Source organism: Tupaia chinensis, unplaced genomic scaffold (assembly GCF_000334495.1).
Source record: "Tupaia chinensis unplaced genomic scaffold, TupChi_1.0 Scaffold000010_1, whole genome shotgun sequence".
In the NCBI taxonomy this organism is placed as follows: Eukaryota; Metazoa; Chordata; class Mammalia; order Scandentia; family Tupaiidae; genus Tupaia; species Tupaia belangeri.
This window is the reverse complement of record NW_006159440.1, coordinates 377386-389520: the sequence shown is the minus strand read 5'-3', so window position 1 is coordinate 389520 and position 12135 is coordinate 377386. Positions and strand designations below refer to the sequence as shown.

Here is a 12135-nt window from a genome sequence, read left to right as displayed (position 1 = left end):
CAGCCCGGAGGCTGCTGTGGACGCTGAGGTTGTCCTGGGACAGGAAGACCCTGCGCAGAGCTGTGGGGCAGTCCCTTGGCCAGTCCTGTCTACCTGCGCCCATCCACACGTGGACGAGACACGTGAAGTGGCCAATGTACTGAACAGACCTCACGGAGGAGGCTTCGGTCAGGGAGGCCCTGGGGGTTGATGGCGGGGCCGAAACCACATCATCCAGGTTTGCTGCGGGACGCCCCTGCGATGTACCCAGGTGCTTGGTGCGGCTGATGGCTGACGACGAGCTGAGCGAAACTCGCCCGTAGTGAGTTGATTAAGCAGAACTGAACGTGCTCCCGAGAGGCAGGAGCGGACAGAGAGTGCATTAAAACGCCCTGACAGTTACTTTCTTTGTTTGTTTTTGTTTTTTTTTTTTTGGAGAGGTTTGCCAGACAGACGGAGAGAGAGACATAGAGACAGAAAGCGAGAAATCACCCCCTGGGGAGGTGGCCACATCACAATTCCTTCTCCTCCATTTTCCTCTCCGGATTCTGGGCACGCACACACGCACCCGGTTTAAGCAGCCGGGTCCAGGACTCGAACCGTGGCCGGCTATGTAGGAGTCTAACCATTACACCACCTGCTGGTCTCAGATTTTATACTTTTTAATCGGTGTGTCAGTTGGTCATTGGCTGAGCCCACTGATGGTTCTCATCTCATAGGCTCTATCACATGTGGCTTGGCCTGCTGCTCCATCTCATTGGCTGTATCAAATGCCGCTCAATCAGCTAGACGCGCCCCCCCCTCCCCCCGGAAATCTGCCTGCATGGCCTTGGGCGGGAATCTTCTGCCCTGACCGTGGTTTTTTTTTTTCCTATTTAATCATGTGGGCAGATGCTCTAGCCCTCATTCCTTTTTTTTATGCTTTTTCCTTCCCAGCTCTTTCCTGCCTAGGCTTAGTCCTGGTCTTCACCACCTACTAGCTGTGTGTTTTTGGTCAAGTCCCTTGCCTTTTTTCTATAAAATGGGCACAATCGGAATATCTTTCTTACTGGGTGTTGGGAGGAGTAAATGAGGAATCACAGGACAGATTAGCCTGACACATTTTTAAAAACTCCTATAATGGGACTGACTAGCAGATGGCACAGCGGTTACATCACCGGACTCCCACATGGCCACCACGGTTCGAGTACCGGATCCCACAGCTTGAAACTCACACCGGACACGTGTGCATGCCTGCCCAAGATCCTGAGAGGAGGATGGAAAAGGGAATGCAGAGTGACCATCCCCCGGCGGGTGGTTTCTCGCTTTCCGTCTGTCTCTCTCTGTCTCTCTGACGAGCACATGCACCCTATAGCAAAAATCTGTTAAAAAACAAACAAACAAACAAAAAAACTGGGGCCGATAGGTGGTGTGGTGGTTAAAGGCACTGGACTCCCACATGGCTGATAGCAGTTCAAGTCCTGAACCTGGTGACTTGCTTTCTCACTTTCCCTCTTTCTCTCTCTCTCTCATCAAACCGGAAAATAATAATAAAGTTAAATAAACTTACAAAAAAAACCTATAAAGGGACCAGGAGATGGCGTAATGGTTATGTTGCCGAACTCCCACATAGTCAACCGTGGTTTGAGTGCCGGACCCAATAGCTTAAAAAACAGCTCACACTGGCGCAGGTGCACATGTGCCCAACATCCTGAGAGAGAATGGAGAAGGGACTGCCATGGCCACTCCCCATGGGGTGAATTTGCAGTTTCTATCTTGCTGTCTCTGTCTCTCCAGTGAGCTCCTGGACCCTAAAGGGGGAAAAAAAATCCTTTAAGAATGTTCCCTCTCAGGGTTCAGGACCATTTTCTCTCTCCCTAGATGAGCAGACACAAACCAAGGTGAAAGCCTTTCAAAATCAAAATGGAGTCATTGGCGTCAGCCCTGACAACTGAGCCAAGGCCATGGTGGAGGTGCTTTCTCACGCTAGCGTCCCTGCCAGCAAGAACTGTTCTTCAGGGAACTCTAGAATCGCAGCTCACACAAAGACCACCGCGGCCTGACACTGGTGTGGTTCTGCAGTACGTCTGCCCAGAGACCACCTGTCCAATCAGGGACTGACGCCACCCTTGTTATGAGTCCTGGGAGGCAGAGAGCACTGCCCCCAAACAGCTGGGGTCACCCCCTCCCCTCCTTCCCTCCCCTTGTAGTTTTTGCCTTTAAAACTCGTGAGAACTCAGCGAGCGTGTTTGGGACGCCTCAAATTTACACCCGAACAAAGGCCTTTTTCCTTGACAAACTTTGACTTCATTTACTTTTTTATTTGTATTTTTTAGTTTTTCTATAGGGTGTGTTTGCTTGCTGGAAAGAGACAACGCTGAGAAATCATCTCCCTGGGCGGTGGGGGGGGGAGGTTGGCCGTAGCTCAGTCCTTTGTCCTCCTGGGATCTGGGGCATGCATGCACACGCACCCTGTTTTTCAAGCTGCCGGTCTGAATTTCAGTCACATAGTAGGCCATGTATAGGATCCAGGTGCCCTAACCACTGTGCCACCAGCTGGCACACCCCTTGGGTTTTCACAGCCCCACTTCAGCATTCCTGGTGCTAGGGCTGGATGAGGCTGGGGGCGGGGGGCAATCAAAAGGTAGTCCCACTCTAAGGTAGTCGGGGGAGCAGCAATGCGCCCTTCAGAAGGGACACAAAACTGCCAGCATGTCCTGGTCACCACCACTCCCTTCCACCCCTTCCTGCACTTACCTGCCAGGCCCCTTGAACACTAGCGTTTCCAACCTCCAGCCTTCAAGTTCCTGAGGTCTCCAGCCTTACTGGAGGTTAGGTGATTTCCAAGGAGGGTATTTTGGTCACAGGTGGACAAAGGGAGGGTTCAAAGGCATCATGTTTTCAGCTCCACCTGAGCTGAGCCCACATTGTCCCTTGTACATGAGAAAACCCCAGGAGGCCAGCAGGGAGGGCTCCTTTCCCACCCGACTCCTCCAGCTCACAGCCACAGCCTTCTAGAAGGGCCTTCTCAGCCTTCAGCCACTAACAATGGTCATCTGTCCTCTCTCTCTGTGGTACCTCCGTAATCCGAGTTGAGCGTGCCTTGAATTGGACAGCTGTGCTCGTGTACTGTGGGCCCAGCCCAGGGAGTCGGTGCTAAAGGGGACTCTGGGTCAGAAAGGGAGCCCCCGCCCCACCTAGCCCCTCAAGCCTGGACTCCCCAAGGGTCTACAGTTCTTCACTTACTCAACGAACTCTCAGGTGTCCAGTTACTAGGAGATCGGCACAGGAGGGGCCTCCCACCTCGCACTTTCGCTCCCCAAGCCCTCTGCCCCATCAGCCAATGGTTACCTCGGGTCCCATAGGATGGAGTTTAAATACACCTGACTTACAGTAAGTCAAAGGATTACAGTAGCTGTGTCTCCGGGTTTAAGCCTTCTGGCCACCTGATGGAGCCTTCAGCTGGCAGGGCAAGGTGCACGTGTCACCTGCAGGCGTTGCGATGGCTCCAGGACCAGGCATGTCCGTGGGGCTCCTGGGACCCCTCCTGGTCACCTGGGCCTGGGGAAGGCATCAAGAATAGGTGCGGTCACAAAAGACAGGCAAGCTAACAAGCCTCAGCAGGAGGGCTGGTCACTAAGGAGCCCCATGGATCCACGAAGGGGCTGACACCAGGAGGGTCCCACGTGCCGGTGAGGCAGGATAAGGCACCCCGACAGAGCCCACTGGACTGTGCTTTGAGTGCCACAATTTCTCGAGCCAAGTAACTCGGAGTCGCTGCGAGAGCTCTTAGGAACCCCCATGGAAGTGCCCTGTAGTGTTTCACAAGATGCTGGAGCTTCGGAAGGGACACTGGTTCTGAGTGCCGGTCCTGGCGCGGCTTTGGAGATTACCTCTGACCTTGGTGAAGGAAGTAAGATGGTTCCTGGCTACGATACAGGGGCTTCTGCAAACACACCAGGCTCCAACTCTTCTGGCTCAACCAGCAGGCCAGGGCTGGCACCCAGGAATCTGCATTCCATGCACGCACAGCGCCACGCCTTCCGACTTGGGAGCTACTGTCTACCCACACATGCGAGGTCAGGGGCCTGTCCTGGCTCACTGCAACAGGCAGGACAAAGAGGCGACCCACATGGAAAGGCCCTCGGATCCAGTATCTCGGGCCCAGTAGGCCTTGGGTGGGGCGGGAGGTCCCACTCTGCCTACCCACTTCCCTCCAGCACTGGGAAGGTCATCATTTTTTTTTTTTTTTGAGAGAGATTTTCACTGTAGGGCGCGTGCGCTCGCCAGACAGACAGAGAGAGACATAGAGACAGAAAGCGAGAAATCACCCCCCAGGGGGGATGGTCACACCGCAATCCCTTCTCCTCCATTCTCCTCTCGGGATCTTGGGCACGCACGCACACGCGCCCGGCGTGAGTTTTAAGTCACCGGGTCCGGGACACGAACCGCGGTCGACTACGTGGGAGTCCAGCGACATAGCCATTACACTAACTGCTGGTTCCCAAGGTCATCATTTTTTTAAAAAAGATTTATTATTATTAAATTTGACCAGAGAGAGACAGGAGAGTGAGAAAGCAAGTTGCCAGGTCAGAAGAGGATTGTGCCTGCCCTAACCTAACTCTAGGCCTGGACTCAGCTGCCTCTCCTGGTCCCAGGAGGCACCCACCTTCCCCTCTGCAGCCCAGGAACAGCCTGAGCCCCGGCATTCTCCTCTGAGCCTCACGAGTCCTCTGCAAAGGCGGCCCTAACTTTCTCTTACAGATGGGCAAATACACAGGGTTAACGCTTGCCACTTGCAGGAAGCCGCACAGCTCCGCAGCCGAGGCCCGCGCTCGCTGCACGGCAGACAGATGCTATGCGTCCAAGATCCGGACTGCTCTCCTCGCTCACATCTCAGACGCGCAGAGCAGAGCGAGCTCACTCAGGCTGCTCCAGCTGCCCTCCTGTCCCACCTGTCCCCTGGCAGCCACTAGGAGTGCTGGGGAGGGACCCCTTTCCTTCCCTCACTGTGGGGTCTGCTAGTGCTCACTGCACACACCCAAAACAGAGTCTTCCAAAGCAGACCCCTTTCTCAGGGCAACCCCCTCCTGGGATTCTGAGGCCAGGTGAGACGGTTTGTACCTACAGGATGGAGCAGCCCCAGACCCAGGCCAAGCCCCTCCTCCCCTCACTCGACTCCACTCTGGCCCACCCCAAGGCTCGTAGTCACCAAGGTTAACTTTCACTCGTTTTTCTTATTTCACTGCAACAGCCTACCCCACCCCATCCTTCTACCACCCCGAGCACCCAGGTCACATCAAAGGCCATTTTTATTCCAGGACTAGGTGGGCTGCAACGGCGGGCAGCTTCTCTGGAGCTGAGCCAGCTCTGGGGGACCCGGGTACCACTCCTCCCCCAGGGCCCTGGTGCACAGGCAGGTGGCACAGTGACGCCTGGTCCAGGCCTGAAAATGCCACTTCTCCAGGGCAGTGGGGGGCTCAAGGCCAGGCTGAAGCATCATCTTTGGCAGGGCGCTCGGTGACAGCTCTCGCTTTGTGCCATCACGGGAAGAAACTCAAACGAGCACGCAGCAAATCAGTTTCTTAAGTGAACAATTCTCACACGACAATGAAAGAAAAGGTAAAACCAACGTGATTTGGCAAAAGTTGTTTTACACTTTAAATTAAAAAAAAAAAGGAAACATTCTCACACACACGAGATTTGACTTGTTTTGAGGAAGTATACCCAAGAAAGTAAAAGTTAAAAAAAAAAAAATCCAACCCCAAATGATAAAAATAGATGTATCCTCTGAAAATATCTGAATCAAACTATGGAGTCTTTCACGGCTATCCAATACTCAGAGCACAAGGTGCCACATCAAAGTATAAAAAATGGAAAAAAGAAAAAACAACTGCGATACTGCCATTGCACTGGCCGCTCGCGGGGCGCCCCGGCCGCGGCCGCTGGAAGCTACAGTGTTTGGTCCCCCCGACCTCCGCAGACCACAGTCCTTCAAAGTTCCTCCCTGGTCCTGCTTGGTTTGGTGGCATGTTCTTCTATAAACTTGCTCAAATGCTCCAGATCTCTGTCTCCACCCTCGAATTTAATTGGGTTCTTTTTGTCCCCCCTGGGGGCGAAGTAGATGGTGGGGAAGCCGTCCACCTTGTAGCGGTCACTGGTGATGTCGTTGGCGGTGGCGTCCATCTTGGCGATGACCAGGTCCTTCTGGTTCTTGTACTTCTTGCCCAGGCTGGTGTACACGGGCTCCAGCTGCTTACAGTGCCCGCACCACGGCGCGTAGAACTCGATGAGGACGTCCCTCTTGGGGTCCATCACGATGGAGTCGAAGGTCTTCCCCACCACGACCCTGACTGGGCCCTTGTTGTTCTTGGGCACGGGCTGGGACTTGATGACTGGTTTCAGTTTTCCTGCCGAGGGAAGTCAGCAAGGTCAGTGGTGAAAAGGACAGACACTGGTGGCCCTCAGACCAGGCTATACAGCCAGCCTGAAATGGGAGAACAGGGCAGCCATCATGGCCAGGAAGGGCCTCTCCCAAACCCCACTCCAACAAGGGGAATTCACTTCTCCAGGGAACTCCTGTCTTCTACCTGCTTGGTCCCTGCGAAGGCCAGAGAGGACGCAGGAGGGTCCTACCCTAGGGTCCTGGCCTAGGCTTACTAGGCCACTGGGTCCTGTCCAGCGAGGCCGTCACATGAGAAACTCTGCCCAATGCCAAGGAGTTACAGAGAGCGCCAGCACCTGGGGCCTGGGGGCCGGGGTCAGGGGAAGCCTCAAGCAGACATGAAGGCACCGGAACACGACCTGCCTAAGGCCCTGCCAGCACCAAGGCCAATGATCATAAAGCCAGTTTCTACACAGACATAACATTTCTGGGACCAGCAGGTGGCATGGTGGTTAAGGCACTAGACTCCCATATGGCCAAACACAGTTTGGGTCCCAGACTCGGCAGCTTGAAACTCACGCCGGGTGCACATGCATGCATGCCCAAAATCTCAAGAGGAGAATAGAGAAGGGATTGCAACATGGCCATCCACCCAGGGGCTGATTTCTCACTGTTTGTCTCTGTCTCTCCAGCGAACATACGTGCCCCATAGCAAAGATCTCTCAGAAAAGAACTTATTTCTATGTCCATAAGCCAGTTTTCCGGACATTTAAAATTGGCTTAAAATCTCTAAGACATACCTGCCCCTTTTCAAAAAAGGAAGAAAAGGAGAAAAGATAAAAGAATCAGAATCAGAATTCTGTCTCTGTCTTCCCCTCCCTCAGTCTAGGAGAGAAAGTGGAGAGGGGGCTCCTGGGAGTGAAGGTGCTCGAGCCAGGCCCTGGAGCCGCAGAAGCTCCGGCTGCACCAAGACCCACCCTGCCCAGGCCACGACTGCACGCCCTCTGCAGCCCCCGCTCTGTCCTGCACTCCGGCTTGCAGAGATGGAGTGACGCCAAATGAGCCCTAGGATGGCACCCCCTCGAGTCCTGCCTTTGCTTTTAAAGGGAAAAATATTCCCAACGTCCCCACACTACCTCCAAGCTGTCTTGGTGCCTTTGAACTGGGGCCACACCTGTCCTTCCCCAGACACAGACGTTAGAGTGTCAGGAAAGTGCAGCGTGGGCAGAGGGTGCCACCAGCTAAGGGGCCTGGGGTCTCGTACACCTGGCCAGAGTACCAAGCGCCCCCAGCCTACCTGGTCTGTGCCTAGGAAGCGCGAGAGCCACGGGGGAGCCTGTGACCTGACTCACCTTTTTTGAAAGCCATGACAAAGTCCCGCAGGGCGTCTGAGTCGAACTCCTCAGGCTCCATGGCGAACTTCTTCCCGTTCTCATCCAGGATGGCGGCGTTGACATCCTCCCCACTCTCGCTGAGCCCCAGGTCCCTCACCTCCGTGGCGTAGTCCTCCTCATCAGCGATGGCAAAGGTGTACTCGGGGAAGTCCTTGGCCACCTCTAGGACTTTGTTCCGCCAAAACTGAGTAGCTAAAAGTGACCCAGGGCCGTGAGCTGGGTGGTGAGGCAGAGCGACAGCCCCACCTGGACTCCCAGGGAAGTTCAAGATCCCGTGGCTGGTGCCGACAAGCACAGCCCAGTGCGCCTCAACTGGAGGGAAGAGCATTTCTGAAAAAGCCACACCCCACGAGCGGGTGGACGGTGGCTACAGCCCATCGCCTCCGTGAGACCTGGGCCAGGAAGACAGCCGTTGCCTGCCTGGAGGCAGAGGCAGGTCTAGCCCCAGCTCCCCAGAGGCTACTTCCAACGTTAGCACCGGACGGCTGCTGCACTCAACCCTAAGCTGTCCTCTTGCTAAAGAGGGTGGGGAAAGGATATGCTATAGCTCAGAACAAAAGCTGGCCCTGAACCCAAGCCTTAAGATTAGAAAAACACACACCGGGCTGTCTACCCGCAAGGGCCCGGGGCGGGCGTCCTGAACCCGTGAGCCACTCCCGCCGTGGGTGGCTCACCTGTCCTGTAGTCAAAGCTGAAGTCCACGCTGTAGTAGACGACCACCAGGGGGCGCTTGGCGTACCGCTTGGCGTCGTTGGAGGGTTTCCGGTGGCCGACAAGGGGCAGGGCGTGCTTCACCACGTAGTCCTTGATGGCTGACCCCTCCGTGAAACCCTGCATCCAACAGGGCACGGTGAGAGGGGCCTCCCTAAGAGGGGCGTTTTCTAACCCCTCCGCAGCCACTGCTGCTGAGTGCTCTGGGGAGTTCCGAGGCAGGACAGACACTCTGCCCATGCAAGCACACCCCGGTAACTAGCTCCCACTGCCTTCCCACTCCTTTCCCCAACGTAAAGGTACCAGGAGATAGGAGACCTTCAGGGCCGGGGTCACCAAGGCCCTTGCAAAGAAGGCCCTCATTCCCTGCATCCTAGTCGCCATCAAACGGAAGCAGGGCTTATGTCGGAGATTCCCTCCTGATCTGAGGTCAAGTTCACTGAAACACTGGGGACCCCAAGCTGGGCTGGGCTCACCCTGGTTGGGACTCCTGCCCCCTAGGGCTTAGTGTGTCACCCCTTCCTTGATGAAGGCAAGGGGAGGGAGACATTGGAAGGTGGTGGAAAGGCAAAACCATGCCCAGCTCAGCAGCTGTGCCCACTGGGTGGAGGGCCAGCCATCAGTGAGCGGCCTTCCAGGTCCCCTGTAACAGGAAGGCCTAGCAGAGACCACACAGACAGGTGTCCCGGCCACAGCTCTGCCAGACGCCCAGGCCAAGCCCACGGTGGGCTGGGAGCCAGGGACGGTGGCGGCCAGTCAGAGGAATGAACAGTGGGTGTTACCATTCTGAAAAATGGGGAGAGCCTTGCCATGGGCCCTGGGCCCCACAACCGCCTTCCCCCGTAAACCTAACCATAAGCCTCTCGCCTGCTGGGCTCCCATCCTGTGCCTTCCCTGAACCTGTGGGTGGGGGATAAGAGGCAGGGAAAACACTCCAGATCCTGCAGATGGAGCAAGACCCCCACGTGGCTCGAGACGAGCCCTCAGGCCTGTGGTGCCCACGCCACCTGGGGAGCCCCCCACCTGCACGTCCATCACGTTGCTCCTGGGCTCATACTTGGACTGGAACTTCTCCGGCTGCATGATGACCAGCTTCCCTGGGGCCACTTTCAAGAACTTGGCTATTTCGGCGCTGTGGGTGTGGTGGAACTTGTAGTCTTCCCGCAGGTTGTTGGCTGCAGAGGGACAGGAGACGAAACGCGGCTTGTCACGTTGCTTACACAACCGGGGTTTCATTTGCCGCCCTTCTCAGCTAGAGTGGACGCCCTGAGAGCCGTGGGATGACCACTGCACCCGAAGGGTGTAGGGTATGTGTTTCTAAACTCTGCGCACAGTACCCACACTAAGAGGACCCCAGAGCTGAGCTCCAGGAGCTGCCGACTGGCGGGTGCAGGGACGACCCGGACCCGGGCAGACAGCACGCCGGGGAGGACGCAAAACCACACGGCCAGGCCCCAGGTGGAGTTTTCACACCCGGCACCCTCTGCTGGGCTGCAGTGTCCCTTCCTGAGTCAGTGGGCTGCCTGAATTTGGGCTGGAGTCCTGCGTGAGGCTCTTTTGCAGCCTACCCTTTCATTTAAACATCATGGAAACTCCACAATAAAGCCTCACACTGAGCACGCTCTAGAACGGGCCCGGCAGGCTTCCCCAAAGGGCCCGAGGACCACATGGCCTGTCCTGGCCACTTTGCTCTGCCACTGTGGTGTGCAGGCAGCAGGTGGTGTCTGAACGACTGAGCGTGGTTGTGTTTCAATAAAAACGATTTACAGAAACAGCGGGCCACAGCCCTCTACGCCTGCCCTGGATTCCACAGGTAAAGGCCCGTCCTGAGCTGGTGTGTGATGAAGACACCCTCGAAGGGCCCTCAGGCCCCACACAGCACTGCACGCCTCCACATGCATGCACATCAGGCCCAGTAACTCCGTCCTGATGCCCACGGGCAGGGCTGAGTGCGGAAGGCGCATGGCTTTCAGAACTAGACTTTGACTCAACCCATTTCATGACCTTCCACGTGTGTGGCTGGAGGTGTGTCCATAGTGACCTCCCTGAGCGCCCGGTTCCTCTGTGGAGACAAGATCTCCCTCACAGGGTCGTTGCCAGGAGGACACCAGACCAACCGCTTGCCCAGAAGGTGCCCCAGCACTAGTGCTTGCCTATCCTAAGCCTTCGGGTGGAGAAGCAGACTGGTGTGGAGAACTCCACTTCCTGCCCCCACGACCACAGGCCAGCACCCCTTCTCCTGCCTGCAGCCTCACTATGCGACATCCGCATGCCTGGGCCTTCACTGCATGCCTCCACGTGCATGCGCACCAGGCCCAACAGCCCCAGCCAGGCAGGACCGTGGCGATGGAAGTGGCAGCCCAGGCCGAACCCAGACCCGGGCATGAGAGCCTGTCTTCGAATGAGACCCCCCAGTTGCACATTAAAGCGTGGGACCTGTCGCCAGACTTGGGTCTGGGGACTCTACTTCTGGGTAGAGTGGGTTGTACCCCTGCAAGTTTCTTTTTTTGGAGAGGTTTTAGCTATAGGGCATGTGTGCTCATCAGAAAGAGAGACAGACAGAAAGTGAGAAATCACCCCCCAGCAGGGATGGCCACGCCGCAATCCCTTCTCCTCCATTCTCCTCTCAGGATCTTGGGTACGCACGCACACGCCCGGGTCTGGGACTTGAACCGCAGTCGACTAGGTGGGAGTCCAGCGACATAGCCATTCCGCCACCTGCTGGTCCCCTCCCCCTGCAAGTTTCTAACTAACTGGTCAATAGGGGTGAACAAGGTCGCCTAACGCAGAGAGGTAAAGTGAACACAATTTTGCTCTCCTGTAATTTTATTAGGTTAACCTGCACCTGACCTTTGCACGGCTGTTACCACACAGCCCAGAGTCAACCAAGTGATCGGCAGTGCTTTTAGCAGATCTGCATTTTACCTTAAAGCAGAAAAGTGCCATCTCTGGTGTGTGTGTGTGTGGGGGGGCACCCAGCAATAACTGACAAGACAGAGAGGATCCTGTCAAGGATCTTGCTGCTCCTCACACCCTAGAAGCTGACCAGGAGCCAGACCTGGGCAGCTGCCTCCGACCCTCCAGGCCATAGGACACCACCGCCCACCAGGCATGTAGCCTGTTACCAGGCACGCTCTCAGCACTAGGCTGGCAGTGTCCCACCTGAGGTCACCACCTCAGCACTAGGCTGGCGGTGTCCCACCTGAGGTCACCACCTCCCCATGCAGGAGACGGCCTGCTGGGCTGGACGTTCCAACCGCCCCAGTCCCCACCTGCATTCCTGGGTTCAGCCCGAGCCTGACTACGGGACCCTCGTGGTCAGACCTCCCTCTCGCAGATGGGCCCCAGAAGGGGCTCAGGAGGGAGGAGACAGACTCTGAGGCCTCAGGGAGAGGGTGTAGCTGCCCCCTACCCAGTGCGTGATGGCATCCGTGTGGAACGAGGGCGACAGGGCGCCATCTCCGGCCCAGCCCAGCCCCAAGTGGTTGTCCCCAGAGACGCCATGTCAGCTCTTCACCAGGCCACCCCCTGAACTGAGGCGAAGCAGCGCAGGCCCCAGCGTCCTGTCACCTGTGCTCTGCTTGGCCCATGGCGCGGCTGCTTACCGGCATCCTGATACTGCCGGTAGGCGGGGTCGCTTTCCCCTGCGAAGACCCCGATGACAACGACATCGTCTCCATCCTTCAG

At 56.4% G+C, this 12135-nt stretch overlaps 1 protein-coding gene across 2 annotated transcripts in view; it reads right to left on the bottom strand.

Moving 5' to 3' along the window:
* Positions 1-5535: 5535 nt before the first annotated feature.
* Positions 5536-12135, bottom strand: part of PDIA4 (protein disulfide isomerase family A member 4) — a 15505-nt gene continuing 8905 nt past the window's right edge. Inside the window, exons 6-10 of one of the 2 annotated variants that reach the window (XM_027766906.1) lie at positions 12054-12102; positions 9472-9623; positions 8412-8568; positions 7696-7929; positions 5536-6368 (exon numbers count right to left, since the gene is read on the bottom strand). In XM_027766906.1, the coding sequence (XP_027622707.1) occupies positions 5953-6368; positions 7696-7929; positions 8412-8568; positions 9472-9623; positions 12054-12102 (1008 nt within the window). In that variant the 3' untranslated portion in view covers positions 5536-5952. The remainder of the gene's footprint in view (positions 6369-7695; positions 7930-8411; positions 8569-9471; positions 9624-12053; positions 12103-12135) is intronic. The other variant, XM_014583264.2, reaches the window with a different exon arrangement.